We start from the raw sequence: 24,529 nt of genomic DNA on the forward strand, positions 1-24,529 counted from the left end.
CCTTGAGATCTGTTAGCTCCTTGAAGGCTAGGGATGCAATTGCTCATAACCTTTTGCACCATGGACTAGCTGGCACTTCTTTTCTTTGATTATAATTTAGAATTGAAAACTTAAGGTTCAGATCATGTATGTATAATTAATTCTTTTGGTTGTTTTTTAATTTAGACATATAGAATTCAATCAAGGCATTCATCATTGTTTGTAGAAGGGGCTTTGTAACTAAAAGGTATATTTGCCCCTCCCACAAATATTTGATCAATTGTAATCGTTGGTGCCAGGTTTTATCTATAAGATTCACGTACTTGAAAGATTCTAGTTCCTTTAACTATCTAAACGAGAGATAATTTAGTAAGTAAAATCATTCTTCTGTGCTGTATTTCTCAGCGATTTAATAAAAAAAACAGAATATTCTCATTTATATTATACCATCCATTGCTTGAAAACAGAACGAATGTACCTCCTGCATTAATTTCTGGAAGATAGGAAAATGATCCTTCGCAAACTATCAACCGCTTCACTGTCCAAGCGAAACATAAAGTCTTCATGGTTTATGCTTAAACTAGAACCATTCTGAGTAGCTCAGTTTTTTAAATGATGCAACCAGAGAACATTTTCACTGTCCAATATGGTTGTAAGAAAAGACCCGGTACAGAAACAGAACAGTTTTTGCTCGTTACAAGTGATGGTAGCTAATACTTCTATGATGTTCTCTAACCCTGAATCCACATCTATACTTCTTTATTTGTTTGTTATACTTTCTCATTCCTTAGTTGAGGCAAAGTACTAAAATGATTGAATCAAACTTTTGTATATGATATGCAAAAATATATACGTTGATAGGAATGTACAAGCTGTAAGTTCACCTTGTAGTTACAGTCTTCACTAATTTTTATTTGACTTATTCGAGTCTTTTTATTCAGAAAAAAGTAAATTAATGACATGTAATTATATACTGTATAAAAATGAACAAGAATCATGATTAGCACATGATAATCTTGTTATCCAGTTACTCTAATATCTTCCCCAACACACCCCTTTGGGTGTGAAGAAAAGAAGTGCATGGCAAACACGTCGGCTTTGCATATTTAATTGATGGCTGACACGAATTAAGGGTTTTACATGTTTGTGTGGTATTATTATAGTATAGGGATGGAAGTTAGTTGTTTCTTTGCGTTCACACTTAAGATTGACATGGTAAGCGAACAGTGACAGAAAAGAAAAGAGAAAAAAAGGAAATGAAAGGTTTGATTGGACCACATTGTTTTGAAAACTTAGCAGAAAGGTTAATATATTGAAAGACAAAACTTTGTGATGTGAGATGTCGGTGCACACAGACACAACTCTTAATGAATTTGATGGGAAACAAGTCGCTTTTACACACTGAACACAGCACGACACGAAATAACACTCTCACCCTCAAATACTGTTTCTGAATTAGATGGATACGGTCACTTTCACTCTCACCGCCAACTTCGGAACATTTTACTCTATACTTGCTGTAGTGATCAAACACAACTTTTATAAATATGGAAAGACACGACATTAGTAAAATTTAAGTTTAATTACATAAAAATTTAACATCATTTTTAATTTAAAATTTTAAAATGATGATTTATTTTTATTTAATATAAAATTTAGATTTATACTTAAGTTCTTAACAATAAATTTCAGACAATCGCCTCTGCTCAAGCCATTTCTACTCTAACTTTGCTTTTCTTCCACTCTCGTCATCAATGCTATTGAAACCTCTTCTATAAGAATCAATCTGAATGTTTCTTATATTAATTGCTTTACTCAAAAGTAAAATGTTCTTAGTTTTGAACTATTTTCTAAGATCAATGAAATACATTAACGTGGAAGCTTTTTTAAAAGTCTAATTTTATTTTTTACCGGAAACATTTTTGAAACTTTACTTAGATCATTCAGATATGTCAACGCAATGCTAATAAAAATATTAATAATAAATAAGATTAAATGAATAAAAACTATTACAGATATTTTAACAATAGAAATACATCTCATTAATATTAGGAATTGCAAAGAGTGAAAAAAAGAAAAACACTTATAAAATTTAGTTCTTATAGTTTTTATTTATGTTAAGATGGATTGCCGTGTATATCACCTCTGAAGTGAGGTGAGTATAAATTTTAATTCAAAATAGAGAAGTATGGTATATTTTAGACAATTTTATTTATTTAAAATCTATTTGTTAAACTAATATTCATATATTTTAAGTGATACTTACTTTTAAATATTTATATACAAACAAATTTAAATATTGCATTAGTTAAACTATAGTACTATCAATCTAATTATATTACACCAATAAGCAAAACTAAATTTGAATTTTTCCTTTTTGCAACAAGATCCAAAGTCCAAAAAAAATAAATAGAAATAACGATACTACAATTGATTTCCATAATCCATAAACCAGAAAGATTTCTTACAGAAATACAAAGCTTGCTCTATTCAAACAAAGATACAGCGCACAGGTAGCGGACATAATACCACATCAACAATGATCATCACAGGAATAAGCTTTCTCCGTTGGCAGTCAGTTACCTGCACCAAAACTACAAACTCATAATGCCCAACTTACTACAGGGCAATATGACAAGAAAGATGTGTCTAACAAGGTTTTCAAGCTCAAGAGTTTACATAAATTTGTAAGGCACAAAAAACTCGTAATAATTCACTTAATACGGTAATAATATTAAAAAAGTTATTAGAGTATCCAAAAGTAATCTAATATGACCAATTTCAGATATCTATAGTGGGAATAGCTTAGAGTACAATGAATGCAACAGCAGATAACAAATTCAAATTGAATGGATAAATTCACAAATTACAACATTTGTTAATAGCAGGGGCATAAACAGAACATAACTAATTCTTCCCATGGTCCGGAATACTTATATAAAGGTGGATGCTAGGTTCAACTCATTGCTGCATTGACAACTAGGTTCGATGCGGAAAACAGTGAGGGATTCATTCAAACTAGGAGCATGAGATATAGCTGTTACGGATTGTTCAGGCTAGGACACAGCTGTTGTGGTGCTCATGAAACTTGGGATTTAACTCATGAAATCATGATGAGTGTTTACATTTGTATGCAAGGAGGTCAATTTGACTGGCCTAAAAGTCATTTCTTCAAAATATTTGGGTGATGTCACATGAGCTTTGCAAGACAGCTCAATACCCCCCCACCCCCAACAACAGTGTAACTTTAGAGATCCAGAATGCAGTTGAAAGAGTGCCTAATATATTCTAGGGCCGTGCATCCCATAACTCATTTTCTAGATTGTCAAACTACATAATCTACCCGAAACTCATGATGAGCTAGTAAGTGTAAACTCAGCTGATAGCAGTTTACATAATACAAAAATAAAGAAACCTTTGTACCCTTGTGCCAGAAGGCTTCTTGCTATAAGAAGGTTTACCTAATACAAAAAAAAAATAAAAAACGTATCATAGTATCCGAACACTGTTTAATCTAAGAACCAACGTTTCTGTAATGTGGATAACTTAAAATAAGTTTGAGAAACCAAAAAGCCAAGAATCAATAATTAAAAAATTACAAGACATATCATAAGAACAGAATAAGGGAAGTTAAAAATTTAAAAACACAACGTGAGAGGTTTGAAATTGAAAAAACAGAATGTTAGTTAGAAATAGAACCAGAGCTTTCAAGGGACTGCTCACAACAGGTTCACTTCATAAAAGACCTGTCATTAATGACAGATTGACAGAAGACGTTGGGTTCACCATGATGGGTTGAGTGACAATTGCTTGCTTTGATGAGTAGGTATATACTTTTTGTTCAATCCTACTATTTGAAACTTTGGATGTGTATGGAATGAAGAATTAACCAACCGTTTGGACGCTTAAATGGGGGTAAGATAATGGAGATGTAGAGAAAATAAAATTATTCTATTCCTTCACTTATCCAAACTGCGACCCTATTTCCATTGGGTCCTAAAAAATGCTCCCAACAAAGAGTTCCAATTTTTTTTCTCACTACACCCGTTCCTTTTCTGTTCCAAAACATTTCTTTAAATAGCTCTAATTGTTTTTTTCAAAGTCATGTTTGCTAATTTATGCTACCTAGGAAAGGCAGGTTTCTTGTATTCAATAAACAGTTTAATTAAACTTTCATAGACACTGGTGATAGGAAGAAAACAGTTTTCAACCAGCACTTGTAATATTATGAAAGGAAATTTGTGGCAAAATCATGAGACAAATTTGGGGCGGTATGAAGTCTCTTCAACCAAAAATTGCATTTAGTCGAAGCACAATGTTCCGTGGCTGTTTCAAGGGAGTTGCCATGTGTGATTTTGCCATGTAGCAGAGCTTTCCGGGTTTATTGTTTTTGGTTACTTTTCGTTGGACGAAGTCTTTCCTTCCACCCTAAATGCATTTCTCTGTGTTTTAACGTCATACACATGAAGTTACGAGTAAGATCCCAACCACATACGAGAGTGTATTTTTGTGACTACATTAATGAGTTGTAGATCAAGAAACTTGTAACAAGAAAGAGATGAACTCAAGGCCATTCTACAATGAGAGCAAGAAAGGAACTAAAGGCAACCACTTGATGAAGCAGGAAAACAAGCAAACACCAATGAAACATTAATGACAAATGACTCAATCTTGCCTAAAGCACAGGTATGGACATTCAACTCCGTAAACACCACAAATGGGTAAAACAACAATAGACCTACTCACATTTAAAGCTCTGTCAACTAATCCTGTAACTTGACATCCTACTGAAGAATGCAATGACCATTGCCTTGGTCCCTTCTTAAACCTGATGCGTACAGCCACAGTTTCTATTTCTTAAACAGCATATCAACTGTACAAATATATATATATATATATATATATATATATATATATATATATATATATATATATATATATATATATATATATATATATATAAATGTTTTAAAAATGCATATCAACAAAACTAAAAGCTAAGTGCTGATAGAAAAAAAAAACAATAAAAAGCTAAGCAATGAAGTTATACAATTGATGTCTGAATCACCTTACTCTCCACAAGTTACTGAGAAGTAACACCACTGTCTTGAACAATGCCTTCAGCTTGTAAGAAACCAATCAGATGCTTATCTTCCAAATGTTGCTGCCAAAAGCTACAATTAAATTTTCACGAAAAGTTGCATGGATCAAAAGCGTGTAAGTAACTAAGTGAAGACCTACAGAAAGGCACTCCCGGTATTTCTGCCACTCAGAAACGCAATCTTGTTTGTCCCAGTGACCCTTCATGAATTTCTCGGCGTACCACCTTGGAAATTGGAATTAGGGTTTGAGGAAAACCAGAGGGGGGGAACAAATTAGGGACAAGAAAGTTTAGGAATGCAACCTGTTGAAGCAATTGTGGTATGCGTCACGAAGTGTGGCACAAAGAGAGGTTGAAGATAAAGATTTGGAGGCTTTCTTCTCCCTCATCTCATGGAAGTACCAATGGCTGCTGGCTGCTGGCTGCCAACCCTGTTCCTGTCACAAAGATTGGAGCTTTCAGATTAAAGAACGGTTCCACACCTGTATGTGTTCTGTAGTCAGTGTGTCATACTACACTTCAACATATCATAAGGTTTCAATTCTCAACCTTCTGCAACTTTTTTTGTTTTTGAAAATAAGAGGCAAAGACACTCTACTTTCTTGTTCAAGTTTCTAGCTTTAATTTTTGTCATGGTAAGTTTCGCAATAGTAAAAAGGCAAATAAAATGTAATTTTTAATGTTTATTAAATAACTTATTACATACACTTATCAAATACTTTTAATTCTATCAATTAGTTTTTAAGTTTTCATCATTTTAGTCATTAACTTTTTAAATAAATAAGTTTCAACTGGTGTATAAATTCAAATTGAGAGTGTCTGTCCAAATATTAGACTGGATGGAATTTTAGGTGTTACTAGAAAAAAATTACGAGCTAATTGTAGTTTGTAAAAAAAAAATCAATTAAAAATTTCTAACATTTTAGTATATAATACATAAAAAAGACAAATAAATCGGTGAATTCTATTATTTAGCTTCTGCTTGTATCTATAAAAATCATATTATGGATATCTACTCAATTTGAAAAAACCACATGAAAAATACGAAGAATGACGAAAGGAGATTTTTCCTCGAAAAGATTTTTCGCGAAACATAGAGTGGATTAAAAAACAAAACTAATATATATCTATTTTACTATTTTATAATAAATTAAAAACCTAAATATTAATAAAATATTTCAATAATAATTAATTTTACAAAATAATAGACTATGATATATTAATATTACAAAAGATAAACTATAAATATTTATAAATTTTTAATAAATATATTATTAATATTTTATTAATATATACTTATGTTTTAATTAAATAAAAATAATTTGATTTAATATTTTATTAATATATGTTTTATTGTATAATATTTTTGTAAATTAATTAATTTTAATATTTTTTTATTTTGAAATATAACTTTTTTTTATTTATTAATTTTTCAGTGATTTTTTATTCTAATTTAAATTGTTTAATTCTAATTTGTATTTTGAAAAGTATTGTTTATACCAAATATTTTTTAAATTTTATTTTATAAATTATTTTTTAAATATATTAATATAAAAAAATTATCATTCAAATTTAGTCTCTAATCCAAACACAATATTAAGTTATTGTATAATGACATATTTTAAGTTTGAATTCTTTAAAAAGTACATTTAATATTGAAAATAGTGTTCATATAGAAAGACAAGTTCTATGAAATTGTCCAAATTCGAATTAATAATAATATTTTTATTTTTAATAATAAAATTAATAATAAGTTTGAGCTTTAGTTCAAGTTCCTCAAGCACAATAATGAGACTTGGATCAATATATCTTAGATTTTGAAGTTACTAAAGTAGGGATTGCCAAATAGTTTAAGTCACTATTTTAATTCAATCAGTTAAAACATATTTTAATTCAGTAAAATGCAGATTATGATAGTTTGAACTGGCATAATTATGAATAATTTAGCTTCAAATTATTATTTTTTTCATTTTCATTTCAACGGAACAGAACCAGGAACAATCTCTATAAATACCCCATTTAACCTCAGTTTCCACTCCCAGCATCATCATACAAGCGTGAAATTCTGAGTGACAACAGAAGAAAGAGAGAATGGATCAGTTCAAAGGACAACCTCGTCTTCCAAAATTCGCCGTTCCCAAACGGTACGACATTAGGCTCAAGCCCGACCTCATCTCGCACCGTTTTGCTGGATCGGTCGCCGTCAATCTCGACATCATCGCCCCCACCTCTTTCATCGTTCTTAATGCTGCCGAACTCTCCGTCACCGCCGACTCCGTTTCATTCACCATTGGAGATTCTTCCACGGTTCTCTCTATTATCTTCCCTTGACACCTTGTTATAAATATTTATTTCTCTAGTACATTCAAGATTCATAACTATGCAGCTATTTTATCCATATCTGACAACCTCGTATTATGTTGTGTCCCTCTGTGTGGAGGGTTGTTGCTGATGTAGAACCAACGGATGTTGTCTGTACAGGTTTTTAAGCCTTCGCGAATTGAGTTGGTTGAAAATGATGAGATTCTGGTTCTGGAGTTCCCACAGGAAATACCAGTTGGACTGGGTGTATTGACTATTGTGTTTGAAGGAATCTTGAACGATAGAATGAAAGGGTTCTACAGAAGGTATGTGTTATTGTGGTTTGTTTTGCTTGATATTATACAAGCTGAAGTACTTGAATTCTGGTTGAGGCTGCATTTTGATCGTGATTCTCTGTTATTAAATTTCTTGGCTATCAGTGTATATAGGTGATTTCAAAACCCTAAGGTGTTTAAAAATGTTTGACTAAATTACTTTGCCACTGAGATGTAGTCGGATTACACGCGGTATCCCTTTTTTTATCCCTAAACTAACACCTTAATTATTTGATAAACATTACAATGGAACTCTTTATACATTACGCTAATTTCCTTAATTGTTTAAAAGCGTTACATTGTGTACCTATCAGGAATGTTATTGTAAACCTTAGAAAAGACGGTATCGTTTGCTGTCTGAAAAAGAAGAAAGTAGAAGGTAAAATGAAATGAACTTCTCCCATGATCTAAAATTAACTATGTACTTAACCGTTGTAAAAACTCTTTCATGTAACTTTTAAAAAGCTGTAGTGCATAAGAATATCTTAATGCACGGCAGAAACTCAATTCGTTTTATCATTTTATTTTATTTTTCATCATAGAAGTATTTACGAACAGATTTACCCAAACAGGATCCTAGATCGCCTTACTATTTTTATGAGGACATAGATGGATGTCTTACTCGAGTTTTTGTTTTTAAATTAATTTATATGGATACTTTTTATATGTAGTACCTATGAATATAATGGTGAGAAGAAGACTATGGCAGTTACACAGTTTGAACCGGCTGATGCCAGGCGGTGCTTTCCTTGTTGGGATGAACCTGCTTGCAAGGTTTGAATACCTGTCTCCTTCTCTTCCCTTCTAAATGAACCTTCTGTCAGAACTCACAAGGCTAAAATATTTATTGTTGCAACGGTGCAAGCCAAACACTTCAAATAATAACGTTTTGAGTTCATGTCTTGGGTGGTAAGGGCTACGAGGATGGACAAGTCTGGATGGATTTTGGTATTCAACTTGTTTTGACGAACTTATTTCTTCACGTTGTTTGTTTAATCTTGTAGGCTACTTTCAAGATCACATTGGATGTGCCTTCAGAGCTTGTTGCTCTTTCCAACATGCCAGTTGCTGAAGAAATAACAAATGGAAATCTAAAAACAGTTTCATATGAAGAATCACCAATCATGTCTACATACTTGGTTGCTGTTGTCGTTGGTTTGTTTGATTATGTGGAAGATCACACCTCTGACGGTAAAAGCATGTTTTCTCTTTACATTTTAGGTTTTAGTTGTTTATTACCTTCCCGCTCATAATTGAATTCGACATCTCTACAGGTGTCAAAGTCCGAGTGTATGGTCAAGTTGGTAAGGCAAACCAGGGGAAATTTGCGCTTGATGTGGCTGTGAAAACTTTGGAACTTTACAAAAAGTATGGAACCGTTACAATATTGGCTTCTTAGACAGAAAATTCATTGCAAATAATCCAAGACATCATTTATTTTCAATTTCCATTTTATGGTTGCAAATCATTATCATTATAATATAAGTTGACAACCATTTAGCCAAGTAATTTGTGATGGTGTCCTTCTTAAAACTTGAAAGATCTATTAACTCTTAGAAAGATTTGGAATAAAAACTCTCCTCCAAAAAGCACGGGAGTCTTCTGCCATGTAGAAAACAAATAAGAAACTAATGAGTAAAATGAAAATCAAATGGATAAGGTGAGGGATAAGGAAGGACACGCCAACTTGAAGTGATTCAAGGATAGGTGCACGATTCACCACTTAAACAAACTTTCCAAGCTAAGAATCTAAGCTAAGGGTGTCAAACTCTCAAGGGTGTTTTGTATAAAGGAAAAGCCTTCTATTTATAGGTTTAGAAGGCAGGTTACCAAGAAGGTTAAGAGAAGCAAAACAAACCAAGGGTGATGAATTCCATGGTTGCCGAGCATCCCTTTCAATGGATGAGTGAGAAGTGGCAACTTTTTCATAAATGAGGTGATTAAGTTCATAAGCTAGCTTAACTATCAAGTAGTTAAGTTATGTTTGATAAGCACTTGACTCTAGAATATGGTTGATGCTTTAGAAGGAACATCTCCAACATATTTAAGACAGAATTTCTCATTTTACAAAAGATCTTTTGTTCTCTCTAATCTCTTCTTCAGTTTCCTTGGGTCTTTCTATTTTTATGTATTGACTGTCAGTCACATTATCTTTCTTGATTTATCAGTTTATACGGGCAACATAAGTGGCTAATAATTAATTTACATGTTAATCTTCATGCCACTGTTTATCATTCATTACTCGACTAACTGATAATTTAATAGTTACTTCGCTACTCCTTACTCTCTGCCAAAATTGGATATGATTGCGATCCCTGATTTTGCTGCTGGAGCCATGGAGAATTATGGTTTGGTTACATATCGGGAGACTGCTTTGCTATATGATGAGCAGCATTCTGCGGCTGCAAACAAACAGAGGGTACTCTTCTTAACCATGAAGTTTGTCGTTAGTCTTGTTTACTTGGGGCTTCCTAATCTTAATTTCAAAACTACTTATTTTATTATAACTGAAGGACAAAATGTTTTTTTACTGTTAAGGTTGCAACTGTCGTAGCTCACGAACTAGCTCACCAGTGGTTTGGCAATCTTGTTACAATGGAGTGGTGGACACATTTATGGCTGAATGAAGGTTTTGCAACATGGGTGAGAGTTGTACTTATTAGGATAAAAAATATTCCCAATATCTCAATAATTATTAGGAAAAAAAATAGTTTTATAATCTTCCTATTATTTTCAACTTGTTTTTATTTTCTTTTTTAAAGGTTTTGATCGTTACATTTGTGTAATTGTTTTCAACAAAATAATTCTTTATTTTCTTACATAGTTGAAGTGTAAGTTGTGTGGATCATACATCCAAAAATTTATTCCATTGCAGAGCTGGTGTTTGGTTTACTGACCTTTATTTCATTTTTTTTAACATTATAACTAGTTAACTAGTTGATATTTTAAATCCTCTTCTCTTCTTTTGGGATGGTCAGGTGAGCTATTTAGCAACCGATAGCTTGTTTCCTGAGTGGAAAATATGGTCTCAATTTCTTCATGAATCCACTGAGGGTCTTAGGTTGGATGGACTTGCAGAATCCCACCCAATTGAGGTATTGTTTGATGGTCAAGTTTTTTGTGGGTTTGGTCTGTCTCAGATAACAAATTTGGCTAATTTTATATGACTCTGTGATTTCATGAATATTAATTAAATGTAACTATAATTATTTGTTATATAATACTAAACACACACACACACACACACACACACACACACACACACACACACACACATATATATATATATATATATATATATATATATATATATATATATTATTAAAGTATAACTAAATTGAACTTATATTTTTTTCTTGGGTTAAAATGTTCACACCATGTTATCAGTCTTTAGTGCATTTTAAATTTTTAACTTATGCAAATTATGTTTGAAGGTGGATATAAATCATGCTTGTGAGATTGATGAAATATTTGATGCAATAAGTTATAGAAAAGGTGCATCTGTTATTAGGATGCTACAAAGCTATCTCGGTGCTGAATGCTTTCAGGTTAGTACTTGGTCCCTTTCGTATTCAATGTCAAATTTGATGGGATAAAACAGTGAACTCTTCATGTAAGCATAATAAAATATATTTATCATCTAGTGCATCAGTAAACTATTGTTGGGGGTAGAGTTCTGTCTCAACTAAATTGACTTTGGTTTTTGTACTTTTAAATTAGGTAGGTTGTACAGTTTAGTTTGTGGTACATAAATTGGAGGTATTTTATATGTAATTCACTGTTACAGGCACTTTATATATTATCTTATGGCTTTTAAGAAGTTTGGATTCTAAAAATCCTTGTAAATGTGATTGAGTTATATATCATGCATTCATGCTATTACATTGTTTTTTCCTGTGACCAGAGGTCGCTGGCTTCATATATAAAAAAATATGCTTGCTCAAATGCTAAGACTGAGGATCTCTGGGCTGCACTTGAGGCAGAATCTGGTGAACCTGTGAACAAGTTAATGAACTCATGGACAAAGCAGATGGGATATCCTGTTGTATCTGTTAAAGTCAATGAGCAGAAATTGGAATTTGATCAGGTTTCATTGCATCTTGACCTTTCATTTGATTTTTATACGATTATGTTATGAGAAAAAATCCATCATATCTCATGTGTAAGCTTTGTACATTTATTGACAGTCACAATTCTTGTCAAGCGGTGCTCAAGGAGAAGGCCAATGGATTGTTCCAGTAACATTATGCTCTGGCACTTATGAGGTCCGCAAGAGTTTCCTCTTGCAAACAAAATCTGATGCACATGACGTCAAAGACTTCATTGGTACCGCAGACATAAGTGTAAATTATTGGATTAAACTAAATGTGGATCAGGCTGGTTTTTACAGGGTGAAATACGATGAGGTGATTGCTGCTAAACTTAGATATGCAGTAGAGAAGCAACTCTTATCTCCCTCAGACCGATTTGGTAAATTAAATAGTCACTTGAAAATTTATTTCCAATGGTAGTAAAGGAAAAGATTGATAACTTGCGAGTTATTTACTTTGATAGGCGTTCTGGATGATGCATTTGCACTTTGTATGGCTCGCCAAGAATCATTAACGTCCTTGATTAACTTGATGGGATCATACAGAGAGGAAGTTGATTATACCGTGCTGTCTAACCTAATAACTGTAATATTATAATCCAAATCATGTTCATTCCTTACGTAGGCTATATATGTTGAATGTAACTCCAATACTTTTGTTTGACAGATAACTCTTAAAGTTGAACGCATTGCAGCCGATGCTGTACCTCAATTGCTAGATTATTTCAGGCAGTTCTTTATTGGTCTTCTCCAGCACTGTGCTGAGTAAGTTGCTGAATGCATGATCCTGGGAAGAAGATAGTGTTAGTGTTTCTGTTAATAAGAATTTATAGACTACGTATAATTTCTATAGCTTTGCATGGTGATTGGAAAGTCATCTGCTAGAATCATGTTTGTATGTGGTAATGTGGCTGGTACTCACACTGGGGGATAAAGGTATTGGAAGATCTGGAATTTGGATGACCTAAATAAGATAACATTGGCTATGCACTTTTTGTAGTAGTTTTTATTAGATCTTGGCTTCTACTTATCTCATATTGGCATTGCCTTGCAGGAGGCTTGGTTGGGAGCCTAAACCAGGAGAAAGTCATCTAGATGCAATGTTGAGAGGAGAAATATTGACTGCTCTTGCTTTGCTTGGTCATGATTTAACACTGGAAGAAGCAAGCGAGCGTTTTCAAGCATTCTTAGAGGACAGGAATACACCACTTCTCCCGCCTGATACAAGAAAGGTTGGCCGCATCTTCATTTTAATGTATGAAATCTCCCTATGGACTCTTCTGCTGATTATTAGTGTGAAATGTTGGCAGGCAGCATATGTAGCTGTAATGCAAGGGGCAAGCAAATCTAATCGATCCGGTTATGAATCCCTTTTGAAAGTATATAGAGAAACTGACCTAAGCCAGGAGAAAACACGAATTCTTGGTAATGAAATATCTTCTCTGAGAGCATACACTAGCTTCTGGGTCTTGATACTAATATTTTCTACAATTGTAGGCTCTCTGTCATCTTCACGTGATCCAGATCTAATTCTTGAAGCTCTTAACTTTATGTTGTCATCTGAGGTAACCTTTTTTCTGATATTTTGAAGTCAGAATGCGCATACTCACATTATCAGCTGATTATTTTTTTGGTTTGCGCAATGTATATTAAAATGTTAACTTGCGATGTTGTTATATGATGTTAAGGTTCGGAGCCAGGATGCCGTTTTTGGACTTGCTGTTAATAGAGAAGGACGAGATGTAGCTTGGGCATGGCTTAAGGTATAAACAACCCAGAACTAGTACTTAAACACATTAAATTTTGTATTTGTTAGTTGTCCTTAGCAATGTCATTTTTTGTCAATTGATGTACAACGATTATATTTGATTTTGACGAAAAAAAACAAAAATTCTGATTGAGATCACGAGTTCATGAAACAAACGTACACTTTTCTTTTAAACCCTTTCCCCCATTCTTTTATGATATTCTCAATGTTCTCAATGTTATGCAGGAAAATTGGGAACACCTCATAAAAACATATGGTTCAGGATTTCTGATAACCCGCTTTGTCAGTGCAGTTGTCTCACCGGTTCGTCTCATAAAAACCCTCTTCAACCTGCTTTGTCCCATTGATACTCGAGTTTCCCTCTGGAATGTTTATCTATAATTCTCCATTTTTTATTGTTGGTGCAGTTTGCATCCTTTGAGAAGGCCAAGGAGGTAGAAGAATTCTTTGCTAGCCATGCTACGCCTTCCATTGCAAGAACTTTAAGGCAGAGCCTTGAGCGGGTTAATATCAACGCAAACTGGGTTGAGAGTATTCGGAAGGAAGACAGCCTTACTGATGCTGTGAGGGAACTGGCATACAGAAAATATTAGTCTTGCTGTCTTTTCTGAACATGTTACTTAAACTTTCTTCACTCAGTCAACCTTACTGTCTTTGCTGAGGATGAACCTCGCGAGTTGCCTCACCTAGGAATAAAAATAGACTCAATATGTCATTTCGTGGGTTTAAATATATCAATTGTGTCCTTTTTAAATGTGGGTTTTTTTGTTATTTAAAAGTGGCCTATTTTACTCCAGTTACCATAATTAATGTGACATAGATTGTCACAATATTGTTGACTGGTTTTTATACACCTCGCATAGCTTTGAAGCATTTGCCTGTCCTACCATGTCTCGTAGATTAGGGTACTGCTTGTGGGGTGTGCAGAGATAACTAGAAGATGAGTTATGCTAGAATTTTTAATGTGGGAAATTTGACAAAAGTTCCATGTCATGTGGCTCCACCTAGTTGCTAATTACACCAGTTATCTGCTTAGCAAAGGACCAGCCATAAAGTAATCTGATTTCATACATAATTTAATCTTATTTAAACACTGTTACTGTGTGTGTGTAATTGTAAACGTGTATGTCTTTGTTTGTCGAAGATTAAGAGACTATAGACGTTAGTTGGAACACAATGATGAGTTCAATAACTATTTTATTTCTTTTTTCAGAATGTAGTAATATGTATATGACTCTTCTTTATAAGGCACTCGTAGATTTTTATCAAGAAAATAACTAGACACTAATTTAAAGAAAAAATGAAGTGTTCCATTTTTACAAACTATTCACAAGTTCCATAGCTTTGGGTCTACTAGTCCGATCATGATTTTTTTACCCTCAAGTCCCTTTTTTGGCCGGTCGAGAAGGGATTCGAACCCTTGCCACCTGTGGTTCGTAGTCACGTGCTCTAATCCTTTGAGTTACAGCTCCATCTCGTCATCTCCACTGTATATCTGTTTCCTGGAGTATCGCTCTATAACTGTGCGTTCTGAGATGTGAAGGATGTGTTCTGATGAATGGTGCGCTATGAGGTGTGAAGGAGGAGATAAAGGAAAAATTAATTAGACACTAATTTAAGAAAAAAATGAAGTGTTAGAACATCAATGTTCAGATGAATATTTGAAATTATGAATATTCAATTTTAATTCTTTAAGAACATTTTACTCCTGTAAAAAAATCATTTTATGATACTATCTTTTATATTTTCTTTAACATTTAAATTCTTTGTAGAAATTAAAGTTACAAATTTTAACTTCAACCTTGCTCTGACGGATAACAAGTTATTTGTTTAATAATAATCATGATAATACATTTTAATCAAGAAAACTTTTAATTCTTATAAATATTTCTATTCTTAATTTCTTAGTTGGTGGTTTTCTGTATTATTTTGATTTTTAGCAAATTAAACATTTTAGAGGTGCAAAACAAAGTTGGAGAATGCAACAACCTTGCCCCTGGCGGCTCAGAAGTCATTTTCTTCCAGTTTTATTTTGTTGCAAAAGAAGAAAGCAGCACACAGGCAGACACGTAGGACCTAAAGTCTGTCCTAGTGCTCGCAGCAATCTGAATCAGAACTCCAATGTTTGGATATTTATGTTTCATAAATCACAGCCATGAAAAAGGAAAATATCTTTAAAATGGCAACCTGAATGGTTGAATGAATATAAATAAATATCTTAAAAGTTGATCAATCTACAGTGATCTTTTTAAGAAAAGAAGAATGTGACAAGGTCTAATAGTGTTTGATAAGAAGCCACATTCCTAAGTATATTACTCAACCATGGACAAGAACAGTTATACCATCAAATACCAAAAATGCAAATAAAAATAGAAATATATAACTGGGATTTTTCTTAAGCAACTTTGTCCATAACTGTCCCCACCATCATCATGATTGCAGTACAACCACTGGAACTGAGTCATCATAAACCAACACCACCGACATAAACAGAGAGAATGCTTTGCCACATTACTATAAGGGTAAAGAACAATGCCAATTAACTACTACCTTTTTTTATAAACAACACAGGTTAAAACAATATGAAGTGAATACCTCACAGAGCCTTTGTTCTCGGAGGCATAATAATGAATACAATATGGTGACAGATAAACATGGAACTGGTCTCCTATACCAAACCTAAAAAAGCAGCAAAGATTTACATGGCCCCAATGTGGCAGTATACAAGGAGACTCTGAATCAGTTGAGTGATCTAGGGGGGAGAGAGGTGGATGTATTGTACAGGGTGCTATTCTGATGATGCCCATATGAAAAATTTATGGGCAAAAAAAACCTATATTCGATCATAATTCAGCTTTTCATATCTTCTAACACCCAGGTGCAGTTGAAGAAACAGTCACGTCTTGCTCTTAAATTTTCTCTGAGCTTTCAAATCCACCACAATCACAGAGATGTTGTCTTTGCTTCCTTTCTGAAGGGCGCGATTTGAGAGGTACTCTGCAGCTGCTTGTGCAGCAGGATCAATTCCTTCTCCCCGTTCTGAGGGCAGTGGCAGCCCATTTTTCTTGTGCCAGAGAAGTATGCGCCGCCGAGCAATGTCGCACACCTCTTCGTTTGTCATGACATCCCACAGGCCGTCACTGGCCAGAATGAGGCAGTCATCGTCTTTGGCACGAGGAACAAACATCACCTCAGGGTCTGGAATAATCCATGGCTTCAAATACCTATCACCTGTATAATTATCAAGCCAACAGTAAACAAAAACCGCTTTCGACAAAAACTTTTCAAGGACATGCAACTTCACTGCACAAGTACACACTAGAGCCACAACAGATTATCAAACCTACACGCACAAAGAATGCAACCAAGACAAAAAAATGAAAACAAAGCATAACCATATTTAGTGTCCATAGTAACCATTTTCATATTACCCCATATGAAACTTGTCAAGTAAATTTATGAATAAACAATTTTTTTAGAAGTACACAAATCTGGGGGCAAAAAAAGGCTCAGCTTGAGGACAGTTCCCTTCACATTCCCTTTCTTTTCAACAAAACCTTTCAATTTTGAAACTCCCCAGGGAGATTGCTTTCTCGGCATCGTTTCCCATGTAATATAACTTGTCCAAACAAAGTCTGCTAAACTTTATAGGGTGAATCGTTGAATGTTGAAAGATATTCTTGGCATAAGAGTTGTGTACATTCATTGTAACTTTTATTCTAAGTAAAAACAAAGACACAAAATGTTATCCCTAATTGCATGCTTTTTGCATAAGAAAAACTTTTAATTAAGGAATTACACAGTTACAAGAATAAGTGAGAGTACGTGCCTAACAACTTTAAAAAGAATAAGTAAGCATTTAACTTTAAACTTGAGTTTCAGAGACGAAAATAGTATTTTCCCTTTATAAGAATGAGAGTACGTTACAACTTTAGCAAGGACTGGGAACATGACTCAGAAGTAATGATGAGAAAATTAATGATGTTATAGAAGATAAAATCATAGCTGAATGAAAAAGGATATTGAAGGTTTGTGATTTTAATGTCTATCAAGCTTAGAGGAAAGTATAATAATTATTATGTATTGAATGTTCGACTTTAAAGGACCCATGAGAGAAAAGGTGAGAACAGATATGCGAGGGGTAATATGAATCTCTCTGACCACACAAGAAAAGCCGTAATACAAAATAATTGTACACAAAAAGATGACAGAAAATCGGTTAAGACAGTTGGAAATCGTACAAAGGTTACTATATGCACCAGCGAGGAGGGTAAATTGCAGGACTTTTAGTCCTGTGAAAAAGAAGACCACTAAATCCTCCAATAATATCTTCTGAATTACTAAATGCAGAAAGAATTGAATGCATTTTACGTTTCTAAGGTATGAAATGTATTTACCTTTTCAATTAATACTTATTTTATAGAAAATTAGTAAGGATTAGTAGGAAAACATAACATTACTCATGTGATCAGCATCATAAGGAAATGAAAAGACTACACCATCTTCGTAATAACACCATTTCTATCAGAGATAAGAGTGCAGATATGAAGAATGCAACCAATGTTCCTTTTTCCATTCACACACTAAGTTACCGATATGTGCATTGAGAAAAATTCCTTGTCAGCCATGCTCACCAAAAAAACCACCAAGTAACCAAAATCATTACACCACAGGAAATAAAATTAAACTTCTGATTAAGCTCATACCAATTGACCTTGACATTGCGAGAACACCAAAAACTCGGTGACCATTCCATTGTATCACCCTGCCTCCAGCTGCCTCAATTCTTGCATATTCATCAGGTCGATTTGGCTATCATACAACAATCAAACATAAATTTCTTCTATTTAGTTAAAATTCTTTCGAAAGGAGACAACTACAATTTGAGGTAGCTTACTTTATGGTCAACTGATAGGGCCATGGGTTCTTTGCCACGACACAGAACCGCTCTTGAATCACCACAGTTTGAAACTACAATATGAGATGAACATATAACAGCAACAACAGCAGTTGATCCAACAGTTTCTGGGGCAACAGGATCAGTATTAACATCCCCTCCAACTTCAGAATCAACCTTTAAAAAGCAACTGGTGAAGGCTTTTTTCCACAGATCTCGACAATCATCCCTGGTGCTTTCAACTAAAAGACCTTCTCTGACAGATTCTATTTCCTCTGCCAAGGCTAAATGCATGCGCTCGCGGCAATAATTTGCCACCTAAAAGTAAACAAGCTACGTGTGAAGAATGCTCAATGGTTGGACATTAGAACACGTAAAAAGCAAAATAAAACTTTACCTGAGAACCACCATGGCCATCATAGACTCCAAAGAAATGTATTGTCTGCTCCCTGAAACATTGGTCTATGCCATCAGGTACCCTATCACCGGTTAGCATTTGAATAGGAATTTTCAAAAATCTAGGTACAGTTGCAAGTGCATCTTCCATCTCAGGTCTTTTTCCACACACAGATGTAAATCCCCAAAGTGGGGTACAATCTAATTCAAAAACACTTCTACCAACTGTTCCACTCACAGATCTTTCTAGAGTTAGTTGATGAAGAACACCTGTAGTAGGCTCTGGGACAGATATAACTCCTGTCTCTTCTCCAACGCTAACTGCTACATCTGCGACTACATTTGACACACCCAAATCAGTAGCCCTGGCAGCAATTTTCACAGTGTTGATGCTTTTCTCTATTTCTATGGAACTTCTTGTTCCTAAATCTGCAGAAATCTCAGAACCGATGAACTCATCTCCACAAAAACTACTATTCTCGCTGGCTACTGAAAGAGAACTATCAATAATTGGATCACCTTCTAGCGATATCAAATCATCATCCTCAATTTCTGGGGTTAAAACTTCTTCACCGACAACCAAAGAGTTTATATTTTGGGACACCATACCCAACATCGGAATTTCTTCTACTCTTCCCTTTTCTGGAGGTGTGACTGCTGCACTACCAACTTCCTCCCCAAGACAATTACTGTCCAGATCCTCATCAGCAATAAAAGTATCAGTAGAAACCTTGGTTATAGAATTGGATAACAACCCTGCCTCTGTCATCAGCTTAATTCTGGACACATCCATGTGAGTAGTAATGGTTGGCTTATCACACACTGAATTACCTACTCTCAATGGCACTGCAACCGTGGTTGACATCTCCTCCATCAAAATCCTTATCTATGTAGTACAAAAAGTTACCCTCCCACCCTACTGATATCCCACAGCCTGTCATATTTGAACTAAATTATCATCGTCTTTTATGAGTGAAAACGATCCTGGAATGACAAACGTGGATGTAAAAAAACCATTTCCCATGTCTAAGAAGCCCAGAGACGGAGGCAAATTCAACCTATGCAAATCATGGAATAGTTAAAAGGTGGCGAAAGTGAAATGGGGATAGTCAGATCTGGTCAACAACAATGGATCCGAAATTCCATTTGCGGAAATTTCAATCGAAATTAGCTAAAATACACCCTTTTTCAACTATTATCATATTATTTTCTAGATTCTTCTCTGTCTACCTTCGTCAACTCTGGTGAGAAAGAATCAGCCGAAACTTGAAAAAAACAAACTTTATCTGCAAAAAACAAAAAAAGATTAAAACCCACCAAAATAAAAGAAAAAGAGAGAAGGAACAAAGCTAACACTCATTATCTCTACACACAAGAAATATTGAGTAAAAGAAAAGGGTCATGAGAAAGAACCCCAGGAAAAGCAAAGTCTCAGGAATCACAAGGAAGCCCTCAAAAGATAACACCCTTTTTTCACACTACCGCATGAGTTGCCTGGATCTGAGGCAACACAACTCAACCTCGTCCAATAATAATAATGATAAAATGAAAGAAAGAAAGAAAAAAGGTAAAAGAAATAAAGAAGAAAAAGAGATTCATTACCTAATTTTGTCAACCATGTAGAGTCTCCTTTCGTACTTCCTTCCTTGGTTTGTTTTCTCTTCTCACTGCCTCATCTTCTGACTGTGACAGCAGAGAACCATGATGGAAGAAGGAAGAAAGAATCAAGAGAAAAAATAAAAGCATGGACTTTCCTTAATCGAAACCATTTAAGTAAATAAAAATGAAGAGCTTTACTGGGTGTGATATAGATATAATAAGCATACCTGAGTGTGTTGGGGTGTGTGTTGGAAGCGCGAGAAAGGGAGTGGAGAAGAAAGAAAGAAAATGACCAAAATTTAAGCAAAAAAAGAAAGTTTTAATGAAAGAAAAATGGACTTAAAAGAGAAAGAGGAGACATAGAAAAAAGAGAAGTAAGGTGTTGTGTTGGGTTTTGTGTGAGAGAAGACAATGGAGTTGGACAGATGTCAAATCTTGAAGAGCATATTAAAGCATCTCCACCCATCCTTTCCTCCGTTCCCAACCTGGCTTCACTTTTCACCATTCTATCTAATCTTGCATTTATTTTAAAGCCTTAAATCTCATTATTTTCCTCTATTTTATTCATTTAATTTCCTCATTTTTTTTTCTTCCATCAAATTTCAATTTTCATCGACTTTTAATTAATTTAGTTCTTTTTAATAACAATTTTTAAATCTTTAATAAAAGATGAATAATGTGTAAGGTCGTATCAATTTAGTGTTTTTAAATAATACCAGTATTAATATTACGTGTAATTGTTTTATATTTAATTAAATTTTCAATTCAATTTCAATTTATTTCGTTTCAAATTGATAGAATTGAGTATAAGACAGTAAGATTCATAATAACTTAACACATACTATTAATATTAACTTATCACATCACATTATATAATATTAATTTAACTGACACATAAATTAATATAATATTAATTTAACTGACACATAGATTAATGATCATTAAAAAATCAAATTAAAATATGGTTTTATTAAAAAATAAAATAAAATTAAACAAACTTCACAAAGTAGAAAGCAAATTTCTATTTAAACCATTTTATAACTTCTTATCCCCCGAAAGAAATCATGGTGACACATTTCTTTTATTTCAAATGCAGTAAATTTTAACTTGAAAACATTTATTATTATAATTTAAAAAAAGAAACATTTTCTTATATTTATTGTCATTGTCCTATAGCAGACTCTAAAACAATCAGATGTATTGTAATACTCAAATCTTAAATTTATAATTTGAGTATGACCCTATAATAAAAATGATGTTAAAATGTAAATATATTTCAATTGGAAAAAAAAAGTTAAAACTTCGTACTTAAAAGATTTGATTGGTGTAATTAGAATCTAAAAGTATTATATCTAGTCTCAAAATAAAATTACAATTAATTACTTTTCTAATAATATATTTTTTAAACATTAAATGTATTTGCTACTAAATTATTTGAAATATGATTTTCCGAATATTGAAGATTCACATACTACATTACTACATTTAGGTATGCCAAAATTCGAAAAAACAGTTCTCAATCATTACTAACTGAGAATAAACAATGTAATTATTATTTATATATTTAAAAATTTCGGAAAAAAATCTTTAAAATGTTATTAATTGAAAAAGGTTTAGTATGACTTGGTAATATAATTGAAAAAAGATATTTGCCGCAAATTTAATTTTGTCTATATGGATATAAGGAACGTTAATGAAATATAACTAATACGATCTTATTATATTTATTTTATTAACTGAATTTTAAAATTCACGAAGATTTGAGAAAGAGTCGTAAGTTATTTAATTTTTGTGATTTGATTTAATAGTTAAAATAATATTGAAAGGTACAATATAAAAATATATTGAATACAATTCTCGTTAACAAAATTATAATTAAAATTAACTTTGAAAATCATAATAAAATGAGTGTCAATACTGTACCTATATCAGTGGTCTTGAGTCAATTCGATAAAAAGTTAATTTAACTCACACATTAAACCGAATATATATAAATAAAAACCTATTATATTACCAAATGACCATTTTAGTTTGAAAGTTTTAAATTGAAGGAAATTGAGTTAAAAAGAAATGGAATGCCGAAAGAGTGAGTGTGGAAAAGGCTGTGTTTTATAATCAATCATTGAAGTTGTTTGTGACGTATGATCATCTGGGCCTCAATGAAGTCAGCATTTGGGATACAGAAAAATGCTATGAATTATAATCTTAAAATATTATCACATGCTCGCGGAAATTAGTTTACTTTGGGTGTAGAATTAAAAGTATGTAAATAATTTTCTGTTATTTGTTCTGCTATTTTTTTTTGTTACTATATTTAGTAGTTACTTTCAAAGTTTTATAATAAATAACGACTAGATGGGTCACATCATTTTCACCACTGTTATTTTCGGATTTATTTTTTATTGTTTAGTTTCAGAAAAAATTATCATTTTAAAGATAATAATGTCTCTAATTGAGATATCTTAAAAAAAATCATATATTATTTTTTTTCTGGAATTTGTGCTTGTTTGTCTAATTTTGCTTATTTATCAATTATAACTTTAATAAAATTCATAGTTGGCTTCACAAGGATAAAAACATATGGTAAATAATTAAGTTATAAAATTTGTGATTTGATTTGATTAATGTTTCATCAGGATTAGATTTCATGAATTAAATATTACAAAAATTATATATAGTATATCTCAATCTCTTTCATACATTTACATTTAAAACATATTAGTCCTAATATCTTAGCAACTAGTTATAAATCAATATGTCAAACTGTTAATCTCTGAGTCAAGTTAACATACAATTTGCATTAAGATTAGGTGTTTAGAATGACTAAATGATTGAGTTTATCCCTAGATTTCATATCACATGGTTGTTCTATCTATGTTCAAATTCTAATTCATTTCGCAATGATTAAATATTTTCGACATCATGATATTCCATCATACAAAATTATAATCAAGATAGAACATACGAACATGACGAGATTATATTATACAAGAAGATTTACATCAATTTAAATCCATTACATCCAATCCTAATGAAATAGGAGTTTAAGTGCTCCTATGCATCTAAAATATACAAGATTGGTGGAAATTGATGATTGCACGAAGTCTTGATGCCTTAGAGTTGTCTCTAACTGAAAATATGAGTTCTCTTGTGTTCCCATACTTCAGAACTACTTCCTCTCATTAGTTCACTACATAATAATCACCTTCAAAAATTCACCTCTCGTTGAGTGAGAGAACACACTCGCTAAGCGAAAAATCAACTTTTGATTTGCTCTTAACTCCTTTGTCTCGTTGAGTGAGTATTTTTATTCTTCATCGAGTGAATGGATCATGACTGAGTGAAAAGGATACTGATAGGAAATTCCAAAACTCTTCAAATCTTCATTTTCTTGCAAAATGTTCTACAAAAAGATAAAATAACATTTAATTTGAACTAAACAAAAAAATATAACATCTTCTCACAAGGAAAACACCAAATACATGAATAAATACAAATCTAAGGTAAGAAATAAACATGAATTATAAGTATTAATCACACTTATCATATATGTCTATGATATCTCCACATCGTCGTCACCGGGTCATCGTTCAAGTATAGGTGTCGTCCAAGCAGAGCTTGATATCTGTAAATTATGTTACGACACCTATTCAAGCTCCTAATAAAGGTTTGATCGAGGACCAAAGTCAGGAAGAGGCCATAGGAGAAAGGAGCGACCATATAGTTGGGAAAATTCGCGTTGACATCGTTACCGAAATTTTAAGGTATAATTAGGTGGCACATGAAGTTCGTGAATAGGTTACTCGCTTCAAATGGAATAATAATTTAGTGAATCTCCATGCTTCTGCCTATTTGATATTGGAAAATGTTATCTATTAAGAGTTGATTATGATCAACCTATTCATAACCCAATTCTATTTAATTTAAATTACTAACATGATTAATCAAATGATTAATTGATTTTGACCATAACTAATCAATATTTTCCAAGGTCCTATATATTTTAAAAGTTTAACAAAAAAACAATATCCTTTCAACATTTTCATTGGAAAGTGTTCATTGC

General features: G+C 32.9%; 3 protein-coding genes across 6 annotated transcripts; 1 reads left to right on the top strand and 2 right to left on the bottom strand.

Moving 5' to 3' along the window:
• Nucleotides 1–2,328: 2,328 nt before the first annotated feature.
• LOC148203173 (uncharacterized protein At4g33100-like) lies at nt 2,329–5,674 on the bottom strand. Of its 4 annotated transcripts, none has more exons than XR_015784021.1 (5): nt 5,384–5,674; nt 5,221–5,305; nt 5,048–5,143; nt 4,726–4,807; nt 2,329–2,562 (listed from the first exon to the last, which is right to left on the bottom strand). XR_015784021.1 is itself a non-coding variant. In XM_088105713.1 (4 exons), the coding sequence occupies exons 1-3, from the start codon at nt 5,467–5,469 to the stop codon at nt 5,063–5,065; spliced, it is 252 nt and encodes an 83-aa protein (XP_087961839.1). In that variant the 5' UTR covers nt 5,470–5,674; the 3' UTR covers nt 2,329–2,573; nt 5,048–5,062. The 4 variants fall into 4 exon arrangements, 2 of the variants coding, with proteins under 2 accessions (XP_087961839.1, XP_087961838.1); XR_015784022.1 differs by having other exon boundaries at nt 2,329–2,573; XM_088105713.1 differs by lacking the exon at nt 4,726–4,807 and having other exon boundaries at nt 2,329–2,573.
• A 1,449-nt stretch (nt 5,675–7,123) lies between these two features.
• Nucleotides 7,124–14,425, top strand: LOC148203174 (aminopeptidase M1-like). The gene is made up of 19 exons (XM_088105710.1): nt 7,124–7,387; nt 7,562–7,707; nt 8,388–8,490; nt 8,721–8,907; nt 8,991–9,084; nt 9,982–10,135; nt 10,255–10,359; nt 10,695–10,811; nt 11,151–11,264; nt 11,621–11,803; nt 11,904–12,186; nt 12,271–12,392; nt 12,474–12,571; nt 12,861–13,038; nt 13,117–13,231; nt 13,304–13,371; nt 13,495–13,569; nt 13,800–13,877; nt 13,982–14,425. The coding sequence occupies exons 1-19, from the start codon at nt 7,172–7,174 to the stop codon at nt 14,165–14,167; spliced, it is 2,622 nt and encodes an 873-aa protein (XP_087961836.1). The 5' UTR covers nt 7,124–7,171; the 3' UTR covers nt 14,168–14,425.
• A 1,682-nt stretch (nt 14,426–16,107) lies between these two features.
• Nucleotides 16,108–20,883, bottom strand: LOC124827810 (protein phosphatase 2C 50-like). Its single transcript, XM_088105711.1, has 6 exons — nt 20,694–20,883; nt 20,470–20,550; nt 18,869–20,153; nt 18,472–18,789; nt 18,281–18,386; nt 16,108–16,805 (listed from the first exon to the last, which is right to left on the bottom strand). Exons 3-6 carry the CDS (start codon nt 19,739–19,741, stop codon nt 16,471–16,473), a joined length of 1,632 nt encoding a protein of 543 aa, XP_087961837.1. The 5' UTR covers nt 19,742–20,153; nt 20,470–20,550; nt 20,694–20,883; the 3' UTR covers nt 16,108–16,470.
• Between the last annotated feature and the right edge of the window lie 3,646 nt (nt 20,884–24,529).

The sequence above is a fragment of the Vigna umbellata genome, chromosome 2 (assembly GCF_029865625.1).
Source record: "Vigna umbellata cultivar VRB3 chromosome 2, Vumbellata_1.0, whole genome shotgun sequence".
Lineage (NCBI taxonomy): Eukaryota > Viridiplantae > Streptophyta > Magnoliopsida > Fabales > Fabaceae > Vigna > Vigna umbellata.